Source organism: Anguilla rostrata, chromosome 3, assembly GCF_018555375.3.
Source record: "Anguilla rostrata isolate EN2019 chromosome 3, ASM1855537v3, whole genome shotgun sequence".
NCBI classification, from domain to species: Eukaryota; Metazoa; Chordata; class Actinopteri; order Anguilliformes; family Anguillidae; genus Anguilla; species Anguilla rostrata.
Genome location: NC_057935.1, coordinates 59,630,976 through 59,657,015, shown reverse-complemented (window position 1 = coordinate 59,657,015; position 26,040 = coordinate 59,630,976). Strand labels below are relative to the sequence as shown.

General features: G+C 41.3%; 3 protein-coding genes across 9 annotated transcripts; all 3 read left to right on the top strand.

Moving 5' to 3' along the window:
- Nucleotides 1–90: 90 nt before the first annotated feature.
- On the top strand, nt 91–9,936 carry LOC135251421 (uncharacterized). 3 transcript variants are annotated; one of them, XM_064328847.1, is made up of 19 exons: nt 91–272; nt 415–476; nt 906–995; nt 1,521–1,666; nt 1,865–2,008; nt 2,098–2,166; nt 2,605–2,787; nt 3,175–3,271; nt 3,944–4,161; nt 4,287–4,440; nt 4,874–5,082; nt 5,411–5,528; nt 5,818–6,023; nt 6,597–6,714; nt 7,475–7,644; nt 8,599–8,696; nt 8,811–8,940; nt 9,050–9,100; nt 9,812–9,936. In XM_064328847.1, the coding sequence occupies exons 1-19, from the start codon at nt 157–159 to the stop codon at nt 9,836–9,838; spliced, it is 2,406 nt and encodes an 801-aa protein (XP_064184917.1). In that variant the 5' UTR covers nt 91–156; the 3' UTR covers nt 9,839–9,936. The 3 variants fall into 3 exon arrangements, with proteins under 3 accessions (XP_064184917.1, XP_064184918.1, XP_064184919.1); XM_064328848.1 differs by having other exon boundaries at nt 92–272; nt 1,521–1,645; XM_064328849.1 differs by having other exon boundaries at nt 101–163.
- Nucleotides 9,937–10,800: 864 nt separating this feature from the next.
- On the top strand, nt 10,801–17,417 carry LOC135251419 (uncharacterized). 5 transcript variants are annotated; one of them, XM_064328843.1, is made up of 20 exons: nt 10,801–11,137; nt 11,239–11,297; nt 11,406–11,495; nt 11,678–11,802; nt 12,001–12,114; nt 12,256–12,330; nt 12,643–12,807; nt 12,892–12,988; nt 13,234–13,457; nt 13,577–13,730; nt 13,930–14,138; nt 14,265–14,382; nt 14,492–14,697; nt 15,097–15,214; nt 15,297–15,466; nt 15,738–15,835; nt 16,144–16,259; nt 16,342–16,389; nt 17,161–17,211; nt 17,300–17,417. In XM_064328843.1, exons 1-20 carry the CDS (start codon nt 11,115–11,117, stop codon nt 17,386–17,388), a joined length of 2,349 nt encoding a protein of 782 aa, XP_064184913.1. In that variant the 5' UTR covers nt 10,801–11,114; the 3' UTR covers nt 17,389–17,417. The 5 variants fall into 5 exon arrangements, with proteins under 5 accessions (XP_064184913.1, XP_064184915.1, XP_064184912.1 ...); XM_064328845.1 differs by having other exon boundaries at nt 11,971–12,114; nt 16,186–16,259; XM_064328842.1 differs by having other exon boundaries at nt 10,805–11,137; nt 11,971–12,114.
- A 2,779-nt stretch (nt 17,418–20,196) lies between these two features.
- On the top strand, nt 20,197–24,864 carry LOC135251415 (uncharacterized). The gene is made up of 19 exons (XM_064328839.1): nt 20,197–20,355; nt 20,509–20,567; nt 20,719–20,805; nt 20,908–21,035; nt 21,141–21,281; nt 21,367–21,438; nt 21,559–21,729; nt 21,798–21,894; nt 22,013–22,236; nt 22,398–22,551; nt 22,640–22,848; nt 23,241–23,355; nt 23,439–23,644; nt 23,745–23,862; nt 23,936–24,105; nt 24,207–24,304; nt 24,391–24,518; nt 24,591–24,742; nt 24,817–24,864. Exons 1-18 carry the CDS (start codon nt 20,324–20,326, stop codon nt 24,725–24,727), a joined length of 2,346 nt encoding a protein of 781 aa, XP_064184909.1. The 5' UTR covers nt 20,197–20,323; the 3' UTR covers nt 24,728–24,742; nt 24,817–24,864.
- Nucleotides 24,865–26,040: the final 1,176 nt, after the last annotated feature.

The following is a 26,040-nucleotide window of genomic DNA, read 5'->3' as shown; positions in this document are numbered from 1 at the left end:
TGTTTCTGAGTCATTTTAGCATCTGAAACTCTACACCCCCTAGTACTTGCAAACCGGGGTCACATGGTCTATTAGGGGTAATTGGTCCCCCAGGTGTATGATTCAGTCGTAGTGAAGTGGCGTCGACAGCGCATTCAGTTAAAAAAATTGCGTTGAATGAATGGTAAGAATAGAAAGACGCAAATAAACATAAATTGTATATATTGTTTCGTCTTCCCATTCACCATGCCATATGACATCGTCAGGTTTTGTAAAAAAGTCCTAGTCCTCAGGTAAGATTTACTTCAGGATGTTTGTAGTTCTAATTTATGTTATTGTTTGTAACGTAAGAAAAGACACTTTGTCAAATTGCATAAGATAATATGATTGCATGATTATTATTAGTGAATTAAGCAATGCTATTTGCATTTCAAGGCCAGCAAGTTTGCTGTTGTTCTGTGTCTTGCGTAACTGTGTCCCCACTACCATACCTGTGGGTAAGTGCATTCTGTTTATACAGCTTAGGTTCCCATTTGCACATACATTCCCTGCTGTACCAAGGTACTGCAAAGCAGATGTGAACTTAAAACCTTGCCATCACTTAGTACATTACATTCACTGTAAGGCAGAGGTGCATGTCATTAGCTGGAGTCAGCTGTGAGAACTAAACCATTAACTCTTGTGTTGGTGCCATGGTGAGGACAGTGAAAATGTGTCCTGCTGAGGAAATGTGATGTGTGCTCTCCAGAGGGTGCATCCTGCATATCAGCAGCATGACTATGCAATCTCAAACTGCAATTTATGTTTATTATATTTCACTGAAGACCTCTGGGACTGATGTATAGTCTTCCAATTGTACTGGTAATTTTACACAACAGTACGATTGCTTCAGTTTTTCTGTCGGTGATGTTTCACATTTTGTAAAGGGACATTCAGAACAGAGTGCCATGATCATCACTTTTGGCTGACTGTCAAGTCCAACTTTCTCGGACACATGGTTCGCTTTGACATTGAAGGTGAGTGTTCATGCAACGTCTCATATAATTCTTGTGTAATCAATACTTGCTTTTTGGCAGTGCTATTAGGGCTGAGGATTTATGCTTGGTATAAATATGAAATGCCATTTTAATGGGCAGGTACTTGCTAAGGCTAAAAAATACTGGGGTCTGTTGATATGTGTAGCATACCTTATTATATGGTTAAAAGTGATGTACAATTTCAGTTCAAGGTCCCACTGAAAAGCCATTTTGGAGCAATAAGGATTTTTGGTTGACTGGAAGGACATTTATCATGTGACCCATAGCATTATCAGCCATTCTGCAAAAGTTTACAATGATTCTGGTTCAGTTTAAAGGACTGTCAACAGATACTGAAGAGTTGCATCCCTCCAGCATTGGGCATACTATGTGTCACCAACTGAGGATTACCACTTAACAATTACATTACCCAGGCTTGTCTTGCATGTCAGTTTGCGGTTGAATAACTTGAAGTGGTGAATAAATCCGTTATTCTCCTTTACATATCTCTCTCCATGATTTCAGACAAAGGAAGTGTGCACTTTTTGTCCCACCAGCGGGCAGCAGAGTGTGGCTACACCATGATATTCAACTCTTATGGTGACCTTGTCCTTCGAGCCTCCTTCCTGGCCTGCTATGTGGACAACAAGGTTGTCAGATATGGGAGTGAGGTTTAAATCAAATAATATGGCTGTTTAAACTGTGATTGACATAATTATTGAAAAGATTGACTGCCTTGTTATAGATTTCTCGCTTTCTCAAGAATGACTTTAAATGTATCATGTGATTTTATTCCTTTGTAACTGTAACTTAAAACAAGAGTACTTTTTACTGCTTATTGAGGTCTGAGAACGTCATTCCTGTTCCAGAAAGACTCTGAGTTTCGGCTGCACTTGTGGTTTGTGAACAAGGAGGCTGATGGGAAGGACATGGCCTACCCTGTCCTGCTGTCCTGTCGTCTCCAGCAGCCCTGGAGCCCTCGACAAATTGTGTGCGAGGAGAATTACATGGAGGTGAAACCAATGTATGAATTTATAGGGTCATCACTTAAAAGTTCTTTGATTACACCATATTTGATTTGTTTTTGTTTTTCCTTCCTCAGGTGTCTGTAAAGAAGGAAATCTCAACTGCCAGTCACCAAGGTTTAAAGTGGACAGATTCATCTAATCTGGTTTGTATTGCTTACACACTGAAGTCACTGCCCAACTTCGTGTTTATTAAAGAGGTCAATGCTACGTGCATATTGTGTATTGTCCTCTGTGTTTGTAATAATACATTTGTTGTACTAGTGACAGAGGACTCATTGACTGTCTGAATTCAAGTGAATTTTTCACAGTGAATCTGTATGTTGGAATTCCTGGGAGTGGATTCAATATGTGTGCCTATAGGAAGGCCTCTTTTACATGAAACAATATAGACGTATTCTGTAAATGTGACGGCCCTTGGCCTTAACTAACTGACTAACTGCACCCTTGTCTTCATGTGCGTACTGGCGATGGGCAGGCCAACACAGATACTGTCATAAGGCCGAGGGCCGTCACACAAAACATTAGCATGGATCCTAAACATGCACCTGCTAGCAGTTAACGCTGTTGTATGCCCATACCAGGTACCTGAGGAGAAAGGGGATGGGCTGAAGGCATGGCAAGTGGCATTCCACAAACCAGAATACCTTGGAGGGGAGTCTATGCCTTTGCGAGATGCACAAGTGATGGGTTACCACATCAACACTACGGACACCCGCATCATTTTGCGCTGTCCCTACTCGTCAGTGATGTCATACATGTTGCAGGTCAGGAGGCAATACTCATCTCACAAACTGACACAACTGCAGTATGTGGATAGAATGAGTATATTTTACAGAAACTGTATGCTGTAAAATCAGGTAAGTACCATTGGTGTCCATTTGCATGTGCATCAATGAAAATAAGTTTTACTGTAATAAGTAATCCTTTTAACAACCGTCTCCATGTTTACTTTTCTTATCTGTATCAATAGCCACTGGGCTAAATTACATTTTCTTACGTATTAGCACATCTGGAAGAACAGATACATATTTTATTGTATTGATATTCCTATTCCTGTTTTTTCACCCAATTGTACACCTGCATCCATCAACCTCAATATCTCCCCCAACTCTACTCTACCCTGCTCTGCCCTGCCCATCACTCTTTTCCAGGAAAGAGGGGTCCCAGTAGAGGTGGTCCGTGCCTCTATATTCTACCACCATATGCGGAAAGTTTTCAAGGTTGATGTCTCTGTGGCCTGCACTATGAGTGTGTCCTTTTTCATTTTTTCTCTATTTACTTCAAGGTTGCAATATTAGGCCATGAAGCTTTCACAAATATCTCTGAACTCTCTGAATATTGCCACCAAATATTTACTGTTTAGCTCACCTGTTGAAGGATTATGCTCAGATGAATTCACTCAAGGTAGAATGAAAATGCAGAACCATTCAGACCAGTCTGAAGTTGATTTGTCTTTTTAGTTTTGGGAAGTACAGTTCAGCTGGTCCTCCTGGTCACTTTAAATTAGCTAAATTGACCAAATAAACAGCTCAAACATTGTGTTACTTTTATGAATTACTTTTATTCTGGTGTCAAATCATCCAAAAACTTTGATCATGCAGACATTTGCCAGTATGACTGAACAATTCTCTAATGCACTTGGCAAAAGCTACTGGTGTGTTGGTGTTACCTTAATTTTCTGGAATGAAAATTGTAACTGGGACATGAGACATACGTTTTCCGATTTATTCCATTGTTTTAAATTAATTGCATAGCTTCCTTAAATTTGAATAATTTCAAAGAATTAAAATGTTTATGCAACTGGATAGATGCAGATGTAATGTAAACCAATGTTATTCAAAATGTCTTGATATGCCCTGTTCCATTCCTGACCTGCCCAATCTATCACTATTCCCATCTGTCCTTCTACCATCCTTCAAGACAAAGCCACAATGGATGGGGAACACATTGTTGGGACCTTCCCCCAGGTCCTGTCTCCACTGGTATCGGGCAGTTTCAGGGACAGGGGTATATGGATTGGGGTGGACACGCGTCTCTTGAATGAGTGTTCCATCAAGGAATTTGGCTACAAGATTGGGCTGCAGAATGGCGTTGTGCAGGTCAGGATTCCTTTTGGAGCAAAGGGAGTACACATTAAGGTAAATGGAATTGTGTGGGCACACCCCTACATTCTTTGTTACTCATTTTGCCACAGCTTGTGTGTTCTTGTGTTCTTCAGGTCGAGTGTCTGATCAATGGATTTCTTTGTCATTCCTTCCTCCAGAGTCATGTCGTTGACAGGAAGTATGCCCAGTCCTCATCAATAGATTTATTCTATGTACACCAGTGGAAGGATAGCCAGTGGGCCTTGACCCATCATCTGTCCTTCAGACCCCTAAAAACTCTGTATGTCCCCAAAACCCCCATATTCATTAACAGTGAGTATTTTCATTGGAAACCCCATTTATCAGTTAGCACTCTGGCCAGTGCATATTCATCCCTTTACCTAGTATTTGTTCTCACAAATTTATGGTGCTCATCCACACTCACTTCCAATCTGTCCTGTTCTTGGTTTTCATCCCTCTTTACTTCAGAGTTCTTCAGTCCTGCACTACTAGTCCTTCTTGTAATAGTGACCGAAAATGTCACCATTGCAAAATTAGACAGGGATACTCCACCAGATGAAATACAAAGTGAGACTGTCCATGGTGTCTTGTTGCTGAAAAACTGACTTATAGACTGTAAGACGGTAACCAAAAAGAGAAGGAAATTCATAGGAAGTAGACATAATAATAACATCAGTATTTTAACATACAATTTGTTTTTAATTTCTTGCCATCCTCCCTCTTTCGTGTCTGGAAACTCCTGAAGACACCATGCCATCTGAAAAGATGTTTTCAGTGACCCTTGGAACATTCCCCCATGATGTGTCTCTACGCAATGTCACAATAGGGGATGAGCCTCTATCGCTTCTGGAAACCATAGACCTGGGGATCAAGATCTTCTTAGTCCCATTCAAGAATGGCACCCATGCTTACCAGCTAAAAGTCCCCTTCTCGAACCTCCTCATCTCTCAGAAGGTGAGACCACTTCCAGGAACTTTTTAAAACGCTATGCTCAAATGTGTGTGTATATCTTTCATTGTGGAATAAATAAACATCCAGAAACAAATAAAATTTCACCTAGGAATGTGTTTTCATTGATTGATAATTGAATGAGTTCAGGTTTTGTTAAAGAAGAAATGTATTTATCCGTTTAAATTTATTTATCTGCTATTTCTGCTGAGCCACTGGACCGTACAAGGCCTGCAGAATATGGGCAATGGGGATACTCCTAGCCTGTATTTGTGTTGTGGTACAAGTTTCTACCATTCATCTGAGATATCCTTGACCTGTCCTCATTCCTCAGTCTACGGATGGCGGATACAGGAGGTACACCTTAAGAGTTACCTTTGTCTTGGACATCTCCCCCCATGGAGAGGTCTTTCACCACCAAGGCACTGTGGTGACTGATTTACGAAATGTTGGTAAGTTGGTGTAACTTTGTTTTCCCCTTGCGTCACAGGTTACCACAGTTCAATGGTCCATCCTTTTATATTCTCCATGCTGTCTTTCACCCTCATTCAGTCACTCATCCCCATGCTTGTTCAAAAAAAATTGTTTGAATTATTTTTCTCCATGATTTTGAAATGCCGGATGTGTGTAAAGTCAGTGCTGTGCCACCCACCCCAACACACCACGCCATGCTACCTCTTTTGTTCCTCTTTTTATTTTCTTCCCCACCCTCTCAACAACTTTTACCCCACTGCCTGAAAGTTCTTCCCAGGTTGGAGGGTAAGTGCACACAAGAGGGTATATTGGTGCTGCTGCACTATGGAAACCAGGACTTCCAGTGGGAGATGTACTTGGGGAACCGCAGGCTAGACTGGGAGCTGGTGGAGCTTGGTGGGTACCTAACGAAGACTGGGGAGGATTACTTCAGCATTGAACTACCCCTATACAGTCTGGGAATGACTTACGAGGTAAGAGGGTCCCCCTCCTGCTGACCACACTTGACACAAGAGGATACAGATACATACATAGGCTTTGCATCGATATGCCGTCTGCCTCAATATGCCATTTTGCTCCTGCGCTTTTCATCCTTCCAACTGTCATGTTCTTTTCTCTTCTACCCTCCTTAACCTCTCTCTGCTCAATAAAGCATTTTACTGTACTACCAGACATCAATACTGGCTTCACACTAGAAATGGGATCAAATGGAATTAAATATGAAAAAAATATTAATTCCACTGGCAATTCTCAAACTCAAAAGTACTGTCTAACCTTGGGCCCTTGTGACCATGATCTCACATTTGACTTGATGTCAACTGTTTTATGTTGAACATGAATGTTGTACCTTTACACTTATGGATTATTAATGGGACTTCTGTGCCTTCTTGGTGATATTGCATTCCTGAGACTGATGTTGAGAACAGTGATGTTCTCTTTGTTTGTAAATGACTGTGGATAAGCATATGCTAAGGGATTATGATTATAATTGTTTTTTATGTGGTGATGAATAATCATCTCACAGTCTCCCTCCTTCCTCTGTATAGGACCTTAGCTTGCAAGGACTGGTGGCCATGGTTGAGGTCACTTTGGTGAATGTGGAGACGATGACAGCAGAACACATCTTTGCCCAGCGCTGCAGATTTCCTGTCAAGGAGCTGCTAGGTAAAATGCTAGGGGCATAAAGGATGAGGCCATGTATCTGCCCAGTTTTAAAGATGGAAACACTGTATGAGGCTGTGAAATTTAAACACATGGAGTGTACAGCAGAGTACCTCATGCAAAATTGCTTACTGGTGGCTGGGCTGTGTCTGTAGCTAACTGTGACCAGGAGTGTACCCTAACAACATGATGCAGCTGGTTTCATCCTGCCATGGTAAATAGACCAATGTCTCCCTGGGGTCTTTGGGTTAGCACTGCATAGGCATCCCCTAGCTACTCATCATGTGCCTACTAGTAACATTTTGTCATCTTTGTCATCTGTGAGAGATGTGCCTCTTCTCCAATTAGTGTTGGCTCTTCTGCAGTAGGCAACGTGGCTCATTTAGTGAAAAGTCATTGGGCCTCAGGTGGTGCATTGAAGGAATGTATACACTAAGCTACAGTGATGGTCATGGGGTAGTGCAGGTGTGGATTGCAATTGAGGATGCAAAAGTATAATAAATGGCAATAACAATAGTTTCTCCAAGCAGACATACATTCCCCCCTCTACAGTTCTGAGGTGCTTTGAGGAGCCCCACAGGCTGTCGGGTCACCTCCATGCACAGTCAGCTGCTGTCTCACCTATTGAATGGCAAATATCAGGACCACATCGACTATGCATTACTTAATAACAAGCCTCTCAAAGAAACTGAATACATAATGGCATCTCAACTCATGACCCAAGTTTTCACTGAGTCAGTTGAGTTTTCAACTTTTTCTGTAGTCTGCCTACCTCAAGGGAAGATTGTGGTACTGGCTGATACTTCCCGTACCATCCCACCAATTGAACCAAACCGCACCACCCTACTGGATCAGAACTGTGGACCCATTGACTCGGACAGTACCCGGGCCCTTTTCACCTTTTCTCCAGACTCCTGTGGTACCATCCGTACTGTGAGTGGAGTAATTATTTTAAGCTTACTTCAGTTTTATCCCTGCAGCTGTGGGATCTGTAACCCTGAGTAGACACTGCTGTTGTGCACTTAAGTTTGGTACACACTACACAACTTTTGAAAGGTGGAGTCCACTGAGTTGACAGCTAGTGAAGGTGACAAACATAATGACTGTACTACAGCAAACGGGAAGTCGAGGTGAGCATTTAAAACCAGCAGCTGTTTCTTTAAAACTGCTTGCATAAACACTCATTAGAAGTAAATGGTTATTTTTCATTGGGAGATGGTAATTTATTTCTCCTCTTCAAAGGTGCTACTTAGAATACCCTATTTTTAAGGTGTACACCAGAGCAATTATTGGCACTCGTAGGGCATGATACTATGCCAGTTAAGTTATAGTTATGATTTCAGCATACACACATTTGGCGTCATTCACGAAACGTGTACGATCACATTTGATCGTAAACTGTGTGTAAGAACGTTTCCATGAACATTTCGGCATTCATCATTTTTTTCTTATCTGTATTTGTTCTTGGCTGTTTCCTTATGCTAATCACATGAACAGGATTGCGCATAGTATTTACAAACAGTCAGCATTCATCATCTCATACACCTGGGATATGCATAAAAACAAAGGTCTGCACATGTGTTAGGAATCCCCTATTTTTTTTTCCACAGGAACATTTTAAGAACAACAATTTAAGGAGAATAATTTAAGAAAAGTTTTGTCACTGAGCCCCATTGACTTTTACTGTTGTCAAGGGCAAGTACAATAAAATTCTACTGTCACACTGTTGATAAATTTGAGCTCATCCAAGGTAATCTGAAATTATCAAGATCTTAACTAATTGAACACTACAGTCCTTTGTTTAAACAATAATCCACACCATTCCATTTTTCATCCATTTACCCATCTGTCCCTCTATCTGTTTGGATTCTATATGACCCTGTGCAGTTGATGGGGAATCACCTTGTGTATGAGAATGAAGTGAGATACATGGAGAAGCTCCTTCCCACACCTGACCCCCTCACAGAAGAAAAGCCTCGCTATAGGTGAGTGAGATATTTAAGGGACAGCCTTTAATGGATTATAATTTTAAACTATTTTGTCTGAATATTTATGGACTATCCTTAAATATAATTCATCCTTACGTTTCACCCTGACAGGCTGACAGTCCAGTGCCACTACCCTGTGAATGACACCAGCACCATCACCATCTCACACCCCTTTAACCCTGCCCTCACGCCCCCCACAGCTCCCACAAAGGAGGGCTCCAGCCATGGCCTGTCACTAGAGGTAGGAGAGCGGTTATGCTGCAATATACTGCTGTATTTACACACATGATCAGGCTGCTGTTAGTTGCTACAGTGATATCACAGTGTACTTGTCTTATTTTCTCTCTAAGGTCAAAGAAAACGAGAGACCACCAAATAAAAAAGAATGGTTTTCAAGACAGGTATTTTCACTGTCAAGCTGTAACATACACCCGACTCAAGACTGTGGTTTGCGTGAACATAATGCTTCTCTCTCTTGTCCACGTTACTGTGAAAACAGTTGAGACTGAATTTAGTTAAGAGAGGGGCACGCTCAAGGACCCAAAATTATTTTGAACAGACAACTTTAGCTCAACATCCGGGGTGTGTTGGACTGCTGTGGTGCTTTTAGACATAATGAGCACTTTGTCTGTAAATAGGAAGTGCATTGAAACCGTCTTGATTTTTTTTTGTGACTTGATGTGTGCATATTCACTTCATGGGCAAGTCAACACATAACCTGTTTGGCCTTTTATGCTGGCTGTCTAGGATGGTTGTTTTGATCACTAGAAAGAGGCTAATTAAACACCTGTTTTGTGGTGTTGGAACTTTATGTATGCTACAGGCTATGATTGTTTTAGCTACCGTTTACTTTGAAAACTATGTAGTGGCTAGTTAGCACCTTAATTATTAGTAGTTAAGTATGTAGTGCTTGTATTATTCAGCTGTATTCATACATTTCTCTATACCAACCGGTTTCAGACACTGAAAGCATGCACACTGGGTCTGGGATAATTTTGCAACTGGATGTTCAGTTCAGCACTATTTTAGCTTTAAAACACTAGAAATCGGTGCATTTTGCCTGCCTTTTGGTTTGTGCATGTCTGTATATGAGCCTGTCTCTTGTGTCTCAGCAAAGAAGCTCCTGTCAACACTGCTGACCATTGGGGTGATGACTACCGGGCTGGAGATTGGTATCTTGGCTGCACTCCTGCAAATACACACAATATCTGTAATAAAATTGTACTGTTTCCTACTAGCTGCTGTGTATTTTTTTGTTTTGTTTTACTTCTAGCTCTAGAGGACATTCACTTAATGATTTTAGCAGGGACCAGAATCCCTCATTGCTATATGAATGAAAATGTTTCCTTTGAACACATTTGTCTGAAAGTCATTGGTCTTTTACTTTATAGGTAGGATGAATTTTTACCACACATAAATCACAAATTTACATAAGTAAAACAGCTTTTGAAATAAAATAACCATCTGGACAACAACCTCATTTTTGACCATATATTTTGAGACGATAAGCATTTGGCAAATGGAGTAAAGGTTGTAATATGAAGAGTGTATATTGTTTCACTTTAGCGGACAGTGCCGCCATGCGGGCGACGTAAATTAAACAGTTACATTATTATTCCTGCGCCAGAAAGTTATAAGTTATACTCCTGAAAACGATTCATTTCTTTTAAGTAGGCAACTTTTAAAGCTATGTGAAAACACCCACTGCTTTTTCTTTACAAACTTTGCATGGTCCGAATAGGTTATACAGTATTAAATAATGTATACTAAAATTTATTACTGAAATAATCCGAAATGACTATTAAAATAACCAGTTTTGCACTGAGAAATCGGTATAAAATGATAAATCACATGAGTGACTTATGTCTACCATGATGCATATGCACGAAATCAAAAAACTAACTTGCCAGCTAGGAGAATTTAGGCTTCCAACTCGGCCATTTCCCGCTGCCAGCTGCCCCGGGGTCTGTGCACGATCGGTCCCAATGTTACGGATTATTACCGATTACCAATTAAACTAGGGTATATACAGACTGCCTATCGTAAACCAGTGTACACACGCTTCCACACTGAATGAATTTCGTGTAGGTCCACTGTCAGAGACGGAGGAGGAATCGTAGGCCTACTAGTTCAATAGCTAATAACTTGTGATAAGGTTGGACAAAATTCCAATGGACTTTTAAACCAAAAATATTGTCCCTGCGTAGCCTAATCCACGCAAACAGAAAATTAAAGCAGCACCTCTAATACCTTTAGAACTGAAGAAACGTCCATAATTGCTTGCAGGTGGTTTGTTTGCTCTTAATTGGCCAATACGACTAAGCAGGTTTACGCACGGGGTCGATCCATTTTACTTTCGGGACGAATGGCTAAATCAATGTATCGAATAGGCTACTGGATCTCAAACACTATATAATGCGATCACTTCTCTTCCGGGGGTTAGTGGGATTTTTGAATGCTGGACAATCTTTAAATGTTTCCAAAAATATTTAGCGTTGATATCCGTATATTCTCAGCTCGCTAATTAATCTCTTTTTAGAGTTACCTCACTGTTCATGATTCTCTCGGCCAGTGTGTACTCTGACGTAGTGGCGCAAGGCAAGTCCCCACAGGGCATAGCCTGCATTTTGGTATCGGATGGAAGCTTTATTATAATTCCAAACGATAAACAAGGAACGGATTGTTCAAGTCTTTCCTCCCTCTCAGGTGCAAGTGTTGCTGAATGCAGAGACCGCTACTTCTTGATTTCGACAGACTTGAACTTCACTGGAAATGACTTCTGGTTTGAAATTGTTGGTGAGATCATTATGAACCTGTTCACTATAGAGCACTTCCACTGCGTCAGTGTTCTCGTGGGGCTACGAATTTATATACTGCATTATGTCGTTGTATTGTAACAACTTGAAGCATTCGTAGGATGGTAGGTGCCTTTTACAACAAATCTCTCACGTTTGAGGCTACCAATCTATCATGTTTAGATAATGGAGTGCATAAGCTGGAGACCAACTATGCGGCAGAGTGTGGCTACACTTTAAGCACAGTCAATGCAAAAGGATTCATGACCCTCAGAGTGTCCTACTTTGCCTGTCATGTGGAAAGTAAGGTAATGTGCCCACAGATTGTGTGTGTGTTTGTTTGTTTTTTACCCCTTAAATAACATGCAATGTACAGGCGTAAAGTTAAAAATGGGGCCCTGCATACCCAATGATCAGATATCCATATGCTTTAATGTGATCACCTACTCCTAGCTGATGCTTGTGCTGTTGTGTAGAATGATACAGAGTTCACCCTGCACTATCAGATCATAAAATTGGATGAGAGAGGGAAGAAGACCACACACCCCTCACAGATCACCTGTGCACTGGACAGAGATTGGAAGCCCAGGGAGGTGGTTTGTGAAGAGAATTACATGGAGGTAAGCGGGAGATATAGCAAAAGCAGTGCATCATTCCAGAACATAATCAGGCTTATTTTTAAACTCTTGTATTTACTAACATACATATTATTACTGTTATGTGCTTTTGCATTTTCCCCAAAGTGCTTTTCGTTTTAACAGGTGTCGGTCAGGTGGAACATTTTCAGGCTCTCAGAGTCCCCCACAAGAAAAGACTGGGACATGGTTCCTTCTGGTGTAAGTAATTTTGTTATTTAATAGAGGAAATGTGCATTACCTATACAGAAATGCTTTTTGGAGTTAATATATTATATGACTTGTTTACTGTTTTCTGTATGTCCCACACATGGTATGGGGCAATAGAAGGCGACAGAGGCATGTTTCATATAAAGGGTTGCCATGCTTAAATTGATTTATCCTCATGAAGTACCTTGGTGCATCATTTAATTGATTGAAGTCGAGCAACCGACTGGATATGGAATGGAATAAGAAGAGATTATAATGCATATGCCATGTTATTGTTGATGCTAACCACTTTTGCTTCCTCAGGATACAAGGCTGTCAGAATGGCAAATCCTGATTAAGAGGTCTGGTGCTAAGCCCATCTTGCTGTCTTTTGAGGAGGCCCGCAATCAGGGGTACATTGTGACTACTACTGCACATCGTATTGTCTTCCGTTCCCCCTACAACAAGACCTTGGCAGAAATCCAAATGGTGAAGTGTTTAAAATTTATTTTTCCTACAACCTCAACTAAAAATTCATTTTAACACTCATACCTTAAATCCTACTGTATACAGGTAGATGGCATTGAAGTAGAGATGATCAACGCCACAGTTATTTTCAGACAGAACTGGGTCCTGGTGACAATCGAGACAGTTCCTGCCTGTGCCATAAGTAATCATGTTCTTGTCCTTTTATAAGAGAATATTTGGCTGCTCGTTATCTAATTCAGTGCAACCCGCTTGTAAACTTAGTGAATGCAAGTATAACCTGGGTTTAGCGATGGAAAAAATCTTACACAACATGTAAAAATTTCATATTGAAATGTACCAGAAATGTTTTGAGGAGAATGTCTGGTCACCTGTCCATGAGCTGGATTTGAAGCGTAAGTGGGTTGGGTTGACTTCTTCACCTTTCAGATCCAGGGACTTTCAATGATTCACATCTGGGATGGACTGTCCCTAAGGTCATGCGACCTCTGACACAATCTCGCTCCACGTTTGAGGAAAAGGCCATCCAGATGGGTGTGGATGGACACGTGGTGGACAGGGCCATTATGAAAACTGCGAACTACAAGCTGGGTATATCTGGGCCATATGTGACAGTTTCTGTCCCTATTTGGGCATTCGGAGGGGTAAATGAGGTGAGGAGAACATGACCAATGTTTATGTTTGATCTTCTGTTTCCATGAGTTGGTTTATTTATTTATTTTTCATGGAACTAATTTACACATGTATGCATTTCATATTTCATTCACTTCAGAGCTGTGTCATTAATAACCAGTACCACAGTCGGTACACGATCCGATTCTACCTTCAACACCTCTGGGCAGATGATATGTTTGAAGAGACAGAGCATCGCAGTTTTAGGGTCGTGAGGAGCTCGTACATTCGCAGGGTGCCATTCACAGTTGACCGTGAGTAACTTAATCTGACCTTTTAAGTCATTTGTAGGAGCATAGAAAATACTGCTGTAATAGTCAACAGATGTGAAAAATGAACAACATTGTAACTATTGAAGTACCACATTAGAGAGATTTGTATGATAAGAAGCACCTAACGGATAGACTACATGTTGGAGAACTAGGGCAACTTTCCTATCTTTGTGTCTTCTAGAAACTGTAATTGAGGAGCGCATCTTCACTGTGCGTTTGGGAAACATTCCTTATGATGTGGACCTGACTGCAGTGAACCTCAACGGAGAGCCCTTTACTGTGCCTGAGGCAATTCAAAGTGGCTATCCCATCACAAATGTCCCTCACTCTAATGGAACCCATGCCTGTGTTATCAGGGTTCCTATTGATGACCCCATTGTGCTTAAGATGGTAAGCTAATTGTTTCCATTTCGTGCAGCTTCTGGTCACACTTTGAGTTCAAGGTTATGAGAAACGTTTTCAGTGTCATGATTTTGTGGGAGAACCAATTTAACTGTCCAGTATCTTCATTGACAGCACTTGGGAGAGGGCATTGTTCAGTTCTTCTTGGAAATAACCTACACTCTGGACATCATGCCGCAAAGAGATCCATACTATCATCCAGCATCTGTTGTGGCTCTGCACAAGGATTACTGCAAGTCACAACAATTGACTATATATTCTAAGTTTATCACTGCAATAGACAGTAGTATGTTTTGCAAATGAATGGCTTCCAATCACTATATCTCCATCTGTCTTAATAGTCCCTCCTGTCTTGAATGCGGTCTGCACAGAGAAGGGAATTATCTTCAAGATTGACCGAAAGAAACTGGGGTCTATGTGGGAGGTCAGTATTGGAGATTATGCCCTTACTCCTGAGTTGGCAGCAAAGCATGGCTACATCCTGTTGAATAACAGCCAGAGCATGACCCTGGAGGTTCCCCTTTTCACCACTGGCTATGCATATGAGGTAATCGAACATTTAAAACATAAATACATAAGTGTATCCACTATGACATTGCACTGTTGCATAACCATACATTCTGTGTTTCATTTTGTGATGTGTGTGAAGTTGCAGTATGTGTACAGGAGGAGACTCACAAACGTGCTATATATTGGCCTCATCTGTTGTTGACAGATGTTGCTTTTGTGTACACAAAACTAGAATAATTGTGGAATAAGATGCATAGCAAATTTAATCAAATGCTTTAATGCTCCTTTGTAATTGAATATTAGTAAAACAGATTATGACATTTGATAACTGTTGTGATCATCAATGTATCATTAAGAAGTTTGGAAGTAACATTATCAAAGTCTGTTCAACAAAAAGGTTTTGTACTATTATTGGGTTTTCCTACTTCTCTCTCAGGACATCAACTTGAGGCAATTCTTTGGTACTTTTGAAATTGTCTCAAGAGACATCAGAACTCAGAAGATTGCAGAAACAATAGTGAAGCGCTGCCTCTTCAAAACAAATGAGCTCATTGGTAATATTGTACCTTATCTATATAAAAGCATTCTCTTGCCATATGTAAGATAAGTTCAGCCTTTTTTTTTGTGCTGCCACAGTGTGTGCACCCGATGGAGTAGTCACCGTGGTGATCAGCACAACCACAACATTACCAAGAGTGGATCCATGGCAAACCACTCTTCTAGACAAACTCTGCAAACCTAAGGAATCTGATGAGACTCGAGCTCTCTTTACTTTTCACGCGAACACATGTGGAACCAGAATTATGGTACATCTGGCACAAGATGTTTCGTCTCTTTTTCTTACAATATCAATATATAACTTCTAATTTGGTGGGTGGTAGGGATAACATCAATCCATTCCACCATAACCAGTTAGGCTAAGTATGCATTCCCATAGCAGTAGCTCAGATCATTGGAGTGAATCATACATTTCACAAATGGCCAAATGTAATCTGTTACTGTCAAGATTAGCGGGTCTCTGTGAATTCCCTCTTGCTGTTTTGTTCTCCTATACATTCATTTCTTGTATGCTCTCAGGTTAATGGCAACTACTTGACCTATGAAAATGAAGTGGTGTTTAATAGGGAAATGATTCCAGCCCACCAGGCAGCTATCACCAGGGATCCTGAATTCAGGTACTCTAATCACCTTGATTATATAGCTTGTCCAGTATGATTGGTCCTGCTGCATGTGCATGGATTGGTTATGAGTGGCTGATTCTGTCTGTCCTTTAGACATTTGAGAGACCTTTTTTCAGGTAGGGGAAAGGGCATGCCATTCACTATTCACTGTTTTAAAAAAACCTTTTAGTATCTGAAGGAATGCTTAGATTGCTTGCACTTTTAAATATTGCAGGGTTACCACACATTTTGCAGTATTCGTTTTTGCTGTTATGTATGGCATTAAGTTGAATAAGTATTCTTTTGGTTCTTATGACACTCAGGCTTACTGTAAATTGCATTTACTTAATAAATGATACGGCCAGACTATACACTGACAAGAAGGAGGAACCACAAGTGTCTGGTGTGGGATCCATTACTGCGACCAGGAGGTACTTTGGTGAGTTGGACCTAACCACATTGTAGTATTTGCATGGTGTTGCCTTGAGTCTTAGATGAAACTGAGCTTGCATTTTCCACAGACCATGGGCAGATGAATGTGTCAAACATACACAGTGGCATTGTGAGAGGTAAGACTGAATTCATTCATTCACAATCTGAATACATTTGAATACATTTGCTGCGTCTCGTCTGGTCTTCAACCTCCCCAGACTCCCACGTCACTCCCCTGCTCACTACCCTCCACTGGCTGCCTGTTATAGCTCGCATCAAATTTAAAACATTGGTCCTAGCATACCAGGCAGTCAAGGGATCAGCCCTAGCATACCTCCACAAGATATTCAAACCCTACATGCCAGCCAGATCCCTCCGTTCTGCTACCTCAGGACGCCTGGCACCTCCCCCTCTTCGCACCTGCACTTCCAGAACACGTCTCCTGTCTGTTCTGGCCCCACGATGGTGGAATGACCTCCCCGTGGAGGTCAGAACAGCTGAGACACTGACCCATTTCAAACGACGGCTGAAGACTCACCTCTTCAGGCTGCACCTCTCCCCATCCCTCCCTACCCCCCTGTAAATGACTGTAAGCTTCGGGTTGTAACTAGGCAGCTGTTTTGTAGGTGACTAGGAGCATTAACCGTCTTAACTACTGCTTGTATTTTTTCCATAGACTGAGTTGTTGCCGTTCTCGTTGTGTTAATCAGTTTAACCTTCAGGGTCCAAGTTGAACTATGCGGTTGTTCCCTGCACTTGGACCGGTACATCTCTCTAGGGTTTTCGTCATACTTGTTCCTGGTTATGGTTGTACACTTTGTTGTACGTCGCTCTGGATAAGAGCATCTGCCAAATGCCTGTAATGTAATGTAATGATTACCTTCATTTTATTTCATTCTATTTTCCAGGTAGCAAATCTGAAGACTTGAATGAAACATTAAATGAAATGGAAGAATACAGTGAGTGCATGGCAAGGTGAAATTGTGAGTGCTTGGTGCTTAATTTGGAGCAGTGGAGAAATGTATTTATAAGCTCTTCTTTCTTCAGATTCTACATTCCCATATGTGCCAGTTATTGGAGTGACGATCGCTGTGCTTGGGACTTTGCTTGCTGCTTTGATCAAAAGGAAATGTTGAATTTTCAATAAACATATGTGCACCAATGACTTCATGACAGCCTTTATTTAGCATCTTTCATACATTCTAGCAACTCAAATTGCTTCTCAAAAAGATTTTAAAAATCTGGCCTAAAGGCCTTTATATGGAACTCCTTAAACAAATAGCCTTAAACATAAAGAAAATTTGAGAGGGGATTTTTGCATTTCATTATAGTAGCATTCCTTACTAAATAATGAGGGCATACAGGCCTGATTTATGCATTCATATAAACTACTCTAGTAGCAGCTGTAGGCCAATTATTTTTCCTACTGGTCAGGTCGCCAATTTATCAGAGGGCACACACACCATTCACTGACACATTCATAGTTATGGGAAATTTAGACTGTCCAGTTAGTCCGGGGCTGCTAAACTTGTTCCTGGCTATCTTCTGTCCTGTAGGTTTTCACTTCAACCCTATCAAAGCATATGCAGGGTCTGCTGGCTTTTGTTTTTACTCAGCGCTTAATTGATCAATTAAAGCAGTTGATTACACAGTTAACTCACCTCACCTGGTTTCTTTTGTCTAAGTGGTTGTTGTATTTAAGGTGAAAACAAAAACCAGCAGACCCTGCGGCTCCCCAGGACCAGGGTTGGCCACCCCTGATCTAGACTCTAGAGCAGGGGTCCTCAATCTTATCCAGAAAGGGCCGGTGTGGGTGCAGGCTTTCATTCCAACCAAGCAGTTACACACCTGATTCCACTAATCAAGGTCCTTAGCAAAGACTCTAGTGGCTGATTAGTAGAATCAGGTGTGTAACTGCTTGGTTGGAACAAAAGCCTGCACCCACACCGGCCCTTTCTGGATAAGATTGAGGACCCCTGCTCTAGAGTGTGGATATTTGGATTCAGCCCAGGGGCAGGATTGGGCAGTTCTGGTCATAATCATTTAAATTACAGGTGTCAAGGGCCACAGTATCCTCTGGTTTTCTGGGTGTTCTGGGCACCAATGGTGCATTCAAGTGCTAAAGAATCTACCCACCTTATTCACATATCCCAGTGGTCTCCAACCCTGGTCCTGGAGAGCTACAGGGTCTGCTGGTTTCCATAGTGACTCTGCACTTCATGAATCAATTAGAGCAGTTGATTACACAACTCAACTCACCTGGTGTCTTGGGTCTCAACTGGGTGCTGATTTTAAGGTGAAAACAAAAACCAGCAGACCCTGTGACTCTCCAGGACCAGGGTTGGACACCACGGACATATACTTCTCTTATTTTCAGGCCGATCATTGACTTTAAACCAGTGGTGTCAAACTCGTGCCATGGAGGGCTGTGTGTATGCAGGTTTTCATTCCAACCAATTAATGCTACCTTAATTGAGTCCAATTACTCATTCAGCCATATACATTTAACTGCATTGAAGCACAGAATATAAGCAAGTTTTTATTTAGACAATGCTGGTCACCATAGACATTGGGTCACCATTATGTGCAAACCTGCATCCCTAATTCAGCAAATAATTGAACTAATTATATAATCAAGATCTGAGGCTGGAATAATAACCAGTGTATTGCTGGGGCAACATAGCTCAGGAGAAAAAAAAAGTGGTTGTCTGGCAGTCAGAGGGTTCCCGGTTCAAAACCCTGCCCTGGGTGTGTCGCCTGAGCAAGACACCTAACCCCTAGTGTGTGTGGGTGAATGAGAGGCATCAATTGTAAAGTGCTATATAAATACAGTGCATTTACGATTTTACCATACACAGGGCCCACCATGGTACTGAGTTTGAGACCACTGCTTTAAACTCTTATTCTTGATATAAATGTCCTGACAACTTTTAAACCGTACATGCATGGTCATTTGAATATTTTGTTCTGGAAGGTGCTCTATAGATGTTGGTCTGGGATCATTAGGAAAGTGTGACATGCATTGCTGTCTAAGATATTTACTTAAGTTAAAGATAAGTAAACCAAGACTACATAACTGAATTTGCAGTGCTAAAATAATTTTTTGAATGACTGAGAAACGGAATTCCCTGGGGGCCACATTGTTTCTGGGTTTTTGTTGTTTCCTTTCAATAATCTGTCAATTAAGGCCTAAAGATCAAGGTGTGTAGATTAATTAGCAAATCAATGAATTAAATTAACCATTGATTGTAGTTTATGCTGGTTTTCATGACAACCAACCTTTTGCCCAATTAAGTTTGTTGAGCAGGCACATTTAAGTCTTTTCATAATTTTTTCCTTAAACTTCTTAACGCATTGCAGGTTTGGTGCATTGTCATTTTCTTTATCTTTGAATTCTCTAGCACATGGTTAATTTTCAGGCCCAAGTGTCCACTCTTTCACTAATTAGGAACCTGTTGATTCACCTCAGTCTTTAATTTGATCAGTTAAAAAGGTTTTACTTCTCTTTCTGTAATCACTTGCAATGAAGTACATTAGGTACAATATAAATATGTAACTTTTTTCTTCATGGAAAGCATAGCTGTTTCTGATATAATCTGTTTTAAGAGCATAAATAATCCCTCAGCATGAAAAGTGTCATTAAGAAATATTAACAGCCTGCAAAAATTCTAGGATTGCAGTTGTGCTTGTAACAAAAACCAGCTTTCACAGGAGTCCCCCAGGACTGAGTTTGAGAACCACTGATTTAGAGGGTGTGTCGGAATAGCAAGGATTGTTACATTGATTTGGGTACCATCTCCAGGTTTGGATATGTCCTGTGAAGGTAATAATTGATACAATTGGTTTCATATTGGTAGAGCACTTTGAACTCTTCTTATGAAAGCATATTTAGTATAGCAGCTGTCTCTAATTTGTTCATTGGACTTAGAGTAGTTCAAAGGTTGTAGGTCCCAGCTTAAGTTTGGTAAATCAATGTAGGGAGCAGTAAGCATCATTTTGCTGGATTTCTTCATGTCCAGTAGTGTTAGCTTCCTCAATTGAGTTTTCTGGCTTGGTGGTTTATACTGCTGAATGGTTGCTATGCCTCTTGGGTTTTACTTTGTGTAAGTTGTTGGGGTTTTTTTAATTTACTTATTAAATTTGGTTCATTTGTGGTGTAAGTTGTGCTTTCTGCTGCTGTGTTTCTGTTTGTTTCATCAATGTCCCACTACATATCTTTTGTGAGCGTAACCCCCCCCCCCCCCTTTGTCCTGCAGAGTGTATTTACTTACTTTGCTGTTGGCAGTAAGTGTTCACTGTAACAATGTTCCTGAAGGTAAGCTTTTGAGACCTATTTACATGTGTGGGGGGTTTGAGTGTACTGTTCTCCTCAAAGTGTGGTGTTTTAATGTTTGAGTCTAATTCTATTCTTAAAGCAAAAACGTAAGATTCTAAAGTGTTTAAAACCTAATTTCTGGACACTCTAGGGGTCAGTGTGGAGTGTCGAGATCGATATCTCTGGGTATCCATAGAAAAGCCACTTGCTGACCGTTTGGTCCAAATTGAAGCTTTTGGTGAGTAGTTGTACAGCCCTTTATACTGATGCTTGTATGTTTGTTGCTCATGTTTTTGTGTCCATACTTAAGCCCCTGCCCTTCCTTTTACACTTCCCTCAGATGATACTGGTGTGTACCCAATCACAGAAAAGTATAAATCGGAGTGTGGTTACACGTGTACCTATGATGACTTGACTGGAAATTCAATCCTCCGGGCATCCTACCTGTCTTGTCACACTCACAATCCGGTATGTTCCATAATGGAAGAACCTTTTGGAAGGCATTTGGAGTTCCGTTCTCAATGACTGACTGACTGACTTTTCCCCCCCCCCCTTGTCTGCCTGCCCTCTCAGACTGATGAGGTCTTTGTCTTCAATTTCAACTTGATCATCAGGGACTATGATGTAATGGTTTCTGTCCCCTTGTCAAAAACCTGCACACTATCACTGCCCTGGTCTCCCAGGGAGGTCATCTGTGAACATAAATACATGGAGGTACTGGAGATTTTTTTTTGCCTTGGAGGGACCTGGTGTGCATTGTTCTTGTCTTAAATTTTGTTTTGTTTTTGCCCAACCCCAGGTCTCTGTTAGAAATATGCCCTGCACCTCCAGTGGCGAAACCTCTGAAATCTGGGGAGCTACCCTTTCTGTTGTAAGGATATCTGATCAAGTTTTTATCTATTACTGTGTATAGTATTGAATCGTCAATGTAGTTCCATTTGCTTTGGTTGAAATGGGTCCATCCTGATCTTCTCTTCCCTCTCTCCCCCAGGCTCATGAATCTGCCACACATGCCTACAAGGTTCTGTTTTTGAAGGGGGGTCAGGAAGTAGCTTCTATGTCAATTGATGATGCTCGTATGCATGGTTATGTGATTGATGCCACAGAAGAGAGAATCGTCTTTCGTGCAGCCTATGCACAGCCCGACTCGGAAATAAAAATGGTACAGCGTCTGGGATAATTCTTATTCCTACTTGTACAAGTTTATTTAATAAGCTGTGTTCTCTTCAGATTAATGGGATTCCTGTTGAGGTGGTTCATGCTACAGTGTTCTTCCGACGAAGTTGGATGGTGATGATGATTGACTTAACAGGAGCTTGTACCACAAGTATGTGCTTATGATCGTTGAACCCATTTGACTGACCTGAAGTTTCTCCTTGTGTCCATATTAAGGAGTTGTAATGTTATTCCTAACTCAAATGGTCAATCTGCCTCCATTTGTATAGATTTGAGCTCTTTTGATGGTGAAAGATTACTGTGGGAGACTCCCATGGTTTTGACCCCTCTGATGTACAACCACTCTGGATTTATGAGTCAGCAAATGCGTCTTGGTCTGGAAGGACAGCTCCTGGACATGTCCACAATGAATGATTGGGGCTACCTTCTGGACATTATTGGGGACTCTGTGTGGATTAGTGTCCCCTATTCTGCCAAGGGAGGATACCGATGGGTAAGCCTACAGTGTACTACAGATGTCGTTTCTTTTGTCACTCCATACACCCCCCCCCCACCCCATGTTGCAGGACTTGTAATAGAACTTGTAAAGTTTCCTTTCTTGGATAATCCTAGAACAAAACTCAGATCTTGTATATCGCTGATCTCTTCGTACAGAGCTTTGTGCAACAGAACACCTACCACGAGTACTATAGCGTCAACCTGTATTATGAACATGTGTTTATGGATGGTAGTGGCCGTCTCACCAGATTCCGCCAAGTAAAGAAACTTGCCAGTCCCCTGCTGTTTCAAGTCCCCTTCACGATTGACCGCAAGTATCCATTTCAGCTTTAGATTTTTGGTTGTCTAGTTTCTCTCTTTCAGGAATATAAACAAGTACTTGTATTCCTGATCTGCAGAGACTATCATTGAAGAACACCACTTCACTGTGTATCTGGGCAATTTCCCTTATGATGTGGAGCTCCTTGCAGTGGTCCTCAATGGGGAGCTCTTCACGGTTCCTGAGGCAATTTTAAGTGGCTATCCCATCACAAACATCCCTCACTCTAATGGAACCCACGCCTATGTTATCAGGGTTCCTTTTGAGGATGCTCTTGTACAAAAAATGGTAAGTTCAGACACCCATTGTCCAGCATCTTGAGGGCTCATTCCAATCACTATCTCCTTGCTTCCTTCCCTAGCTCCCGATGGGACGCAAGGAAAGGAATTGAGGAAATGTTTATTGGGCAAATGTAGATCCACAGGTCTATCATCCGTCATGTATTCCAAAAGGATGCGCTTGTTTCCTTTCTCAAGCATTCATCAGTTTGGAATGGCCTTGATCAATTTGTGTGTTCAGGACAGGAGATTAGGACCTAAAATAAGTGGTTGGAATGAGCCCCTATCTCTGACATGAGGCTTTGGGTGTAAGCTCAAGCTTCTCGTTTGTCCTAGCATACCTGACTGCAGAGCTGTGGATTGTTTTGTCTGATCTGAATCTGTTCGCTTATTTTTTTAAAGTATTTCAGTGAGGGGTTCCTCCAATATTCTTTGGCCATAAACTACACGCTGAATATCATGCCACAGGATCCTTACTACCATTCAGCTTCTGTAATTGCTCAGATCAAGGATGTGTGTAAGTTCAACCCCTAACTCTCCTTTTGTTATTTTTATTTAAAGAATGCAAATGTGTAGCTTCTTTCCCCTTTCCTTCAATAGTCCCCCCTGATTTTAATGGAGTCTGCACAGAGACTGGCATAATCTTCAAGATGGACCACAAAAAAGCAGGTTACCTGTGGGAGATTGGCATTGGACATTATCCTCTATCAACTGAGTTGGCAGCACAGCGTGGCTACATTCTACACAATGACAGCCAGAGCTTGATTCTAGAGGTGCCGGTCTTCACCATTGGTTATATCTATGAGGTAAGATGGTTGCGTTTCCAGCATTCATATCCAGATAAAGTATGTTGAAACCACCAAATCCTTGCACAGTATGCAATGTACCGTATCTTATTCCATTCAGGATATTAGCCTGAAGCAGTTTTTTGGGACATTTGAAATTCTGTCAAGGGATGCGAAGACGTTGGAAATCCAAAAATCTACAGCAAAGCGTTGCCTCTTCAAAACTGATGAGCTAATAGGTAATACTTTCACTAGATGGAAAGGAAAACATTATGGTATTATTTTCAAAACCATGTGATCTTGTTCTTGCAGTTTGTTCACCAAATGGTGTAATGACGGTGGTGGCCAGTATGACTGTCACGCTACCAAAAACGGAGCCGAGACGAGCCACACTTCTGGATGCAAACTGCGGGCCTGAAGAATTTGATGGAACCAGGGTTCTCTTTGCCTTTAAAGTGAACACATGTGGGACCAGGGTGATGGTATGATTTGAGTTGTAAATGCAGTTTTTGGTTTTGTACATGGAACACTACTGTCAGTTGTGGGATGGGTACCCTCTCTCCACCCCCCCCCCCCAATGCAGGTTGATGATTCCTATGTAACCTATGAGAATGAGATTTTAGTCAACCGTGAGCTTTTACCAGAGGGTGCGCCTGTCATCACCAGGGATGCTGATTACAGGTAGATTCTATTGTGCATGAAATTGTAGCTAAAATTCTTAATGTTCAAAATTGAATGGTACGTAAATGCAGACTCCTTCCATACAGGCTGACTGTGCGATGCCACTATCCAGTCAATGATGTCCATCAACTGTTTGTGGACAGGAAGTTCAAGTCTGAGACGCCTGGTTTTGGCTCAGTCACACAGACTTCAGACTCGGCCAAAACCACAAAATGTAAGTTGGCTTCATTTTGTATCTGTTCTGCTTTCTTAAATGAACATGCATGTAATATTTCCCCTCTTGCAGATGTGCCCAAACAGTCCACCCTTCCTCCACATGTGCCCAAAAGAACTACCGCTCCACCTACCACAGTCACTACAGTCTCTCAAAAGGTTACAACCGAATATGTGCCTGTTCGGTATATTCGGGTCACTCTGGGATGAAGGACCTGCTCAGAGGTAATTTGCAGTCTTGGTCAACTTTATTGCTTTGCAACTTGAAGTGATATTAACGTCTAGCCTTTGATCTGCAGGTAACTGGAAGCCTGACTTGGATACAAAATAAATTGGGTTTTCTTAAATTGGTGTCTCTGTGTCTTTAACTTCGGTTTATGATTCATGGTATTTGAGACTTTACTATTACGTAAGTGCTCCTTTTAAAATGGTTTGATTTGGTTTTGGTCACCCACACTTCCAGACTATTATAATGCAGAGCATTACGGCATTAAACTGAATACTGAAATCCAATGTAAAGGCTTTCCTGTATACAATCAGCGAGACTATTTGCAAAAGGATATCATGCCTTTCCTGTACAGGCTCCAAAACTACTCAACTGCCACAACTTCCATTATTTTAAATGCTTAATGGCCTGTCATGACAGAATGGTTTTTATGCATGTAGTGCAGTGATTCTCCAACTTGGTCCTAGGGTACCACTGTATGCTGGTTACAACTGCAATCCTAGAATTAACACGCTGTACACTTGAATACTTCATGCGGGTTATTTACTCAAACCACATTATGGCACTTACTCTTATTCACATTGCACAATGTTAAATTTACAGCGGTTATCAAATTTTTAAAAGACTGAAGTGAATAGGTTTCTAATTAGTGAGTGTGGCATAATTACAGTATGCTGTGCATAAAAGCATTTTTTACAGGCTGACTAGATGGCTCACTCCCATCGGTCACAGGATATGGTTATCTAAGTCAACCTAGGAAGGGAGCTATGCAGTAAGAATTTCAGCATTGACAAATTAATTTGTTCAATCTGGCAAGGTTTATGAAATCTTGTTCTGTTATCTTCCAAGTTGAACTATGCGGTTGTTCCCTGCACTTGGACTAGTACTTCTCTCTAGGGTTTTCGTCATACTTCCTGGTTATGGTTATTGGGATGGCAGGTATGCCATCCCGCCAAGTTACGCCTTGGCGTGGTACACTTTACGTCGCTCTGGATAGGAGCGGCTGCCAAATGCCTGTAATGTAATCTTTTGCATTTATATTTGTGCAAAAATAAGTGTCTATTCAGTGTACCAGATGCTTGTTTTGCTTTTCGTAGTGTGCGTGCATTTGACGTTCCAATCGTGTTCAGTTTCATTCCCTTGAGTCTTCCCAAATTAGGTGAAGTAATTTTATTTTTTTTATAAATATATAAACAGTTTAGTTTCACTTCTCAGAGAGCCTGGGTGAGTATTATAAACGCAGCGCCGCAGCCTCTAGGGGCAGTAGATCTGCAGGTCCGCGAGGCTGGCTGAGTCC

Bases quoted from the DNA above. Each gene is read 5' to 3' on its own strand.
- LOC135251421 (XM_064328847.1), top strand. From the start codon at position 157: ATGAATGGTAAGAATAGAAAGACGCAAATAAACATAAATTGTATATAT. The intron at 5,083-5,410 runs GTGAGACCACTT...CTCATTCCTCAG, and splicing joins ACCTCCTCATCTCTCAGAAG to TCTACGGATGGCGGATACAG. The intron at 6,715-7,474 runs GTAAAATGCTAG...CTTTTTCTGTAG, and splicing joins TCCTGTCAAGGAGCTGCTAG to TCTGCCTACCTCAAGGGAAG.
- LOC135251419 (XM_064328842.1), top strand. From the start codon at position 11,115: ATGCGATCACTTCTCTTCCGGGG. The intron at 14,139-14,264 runs GTAAGCTAATTG...CTTCATTGACAG, and splicing joins ACCCCATTGTGCTTAAGATG to CACTTGGGAGAGGGCATTGT. The intron at 17,212-17,299 runs GTGAGTGCATGG...TTCTTTCTTCAG, and splicing joins AAATGAAATGGAAGAATACA to ATTCTACATTCCCATATGTG.
- LOC135251415 (XM_064328839.1), top strand. From the start codon at position 20,324: ATGGTTGCTATGCCTCTTGGGTTTTACTTTGT. The intron at 23,863-23,935 runs GTAATACTTTCA...TTGTTCTTGCAG, and splicing joins CAAAACTGATGAGCTAATAG to TTTGTTCACCAAATGGTGTA. The intron at 24,519-24,590 runs GTAAGTTGGCTT...CCCCTCTTGCAG, and splicing joins CTCGGCCAAAACCACAAAAT to ATGTGCCCAAACAGTCCACC.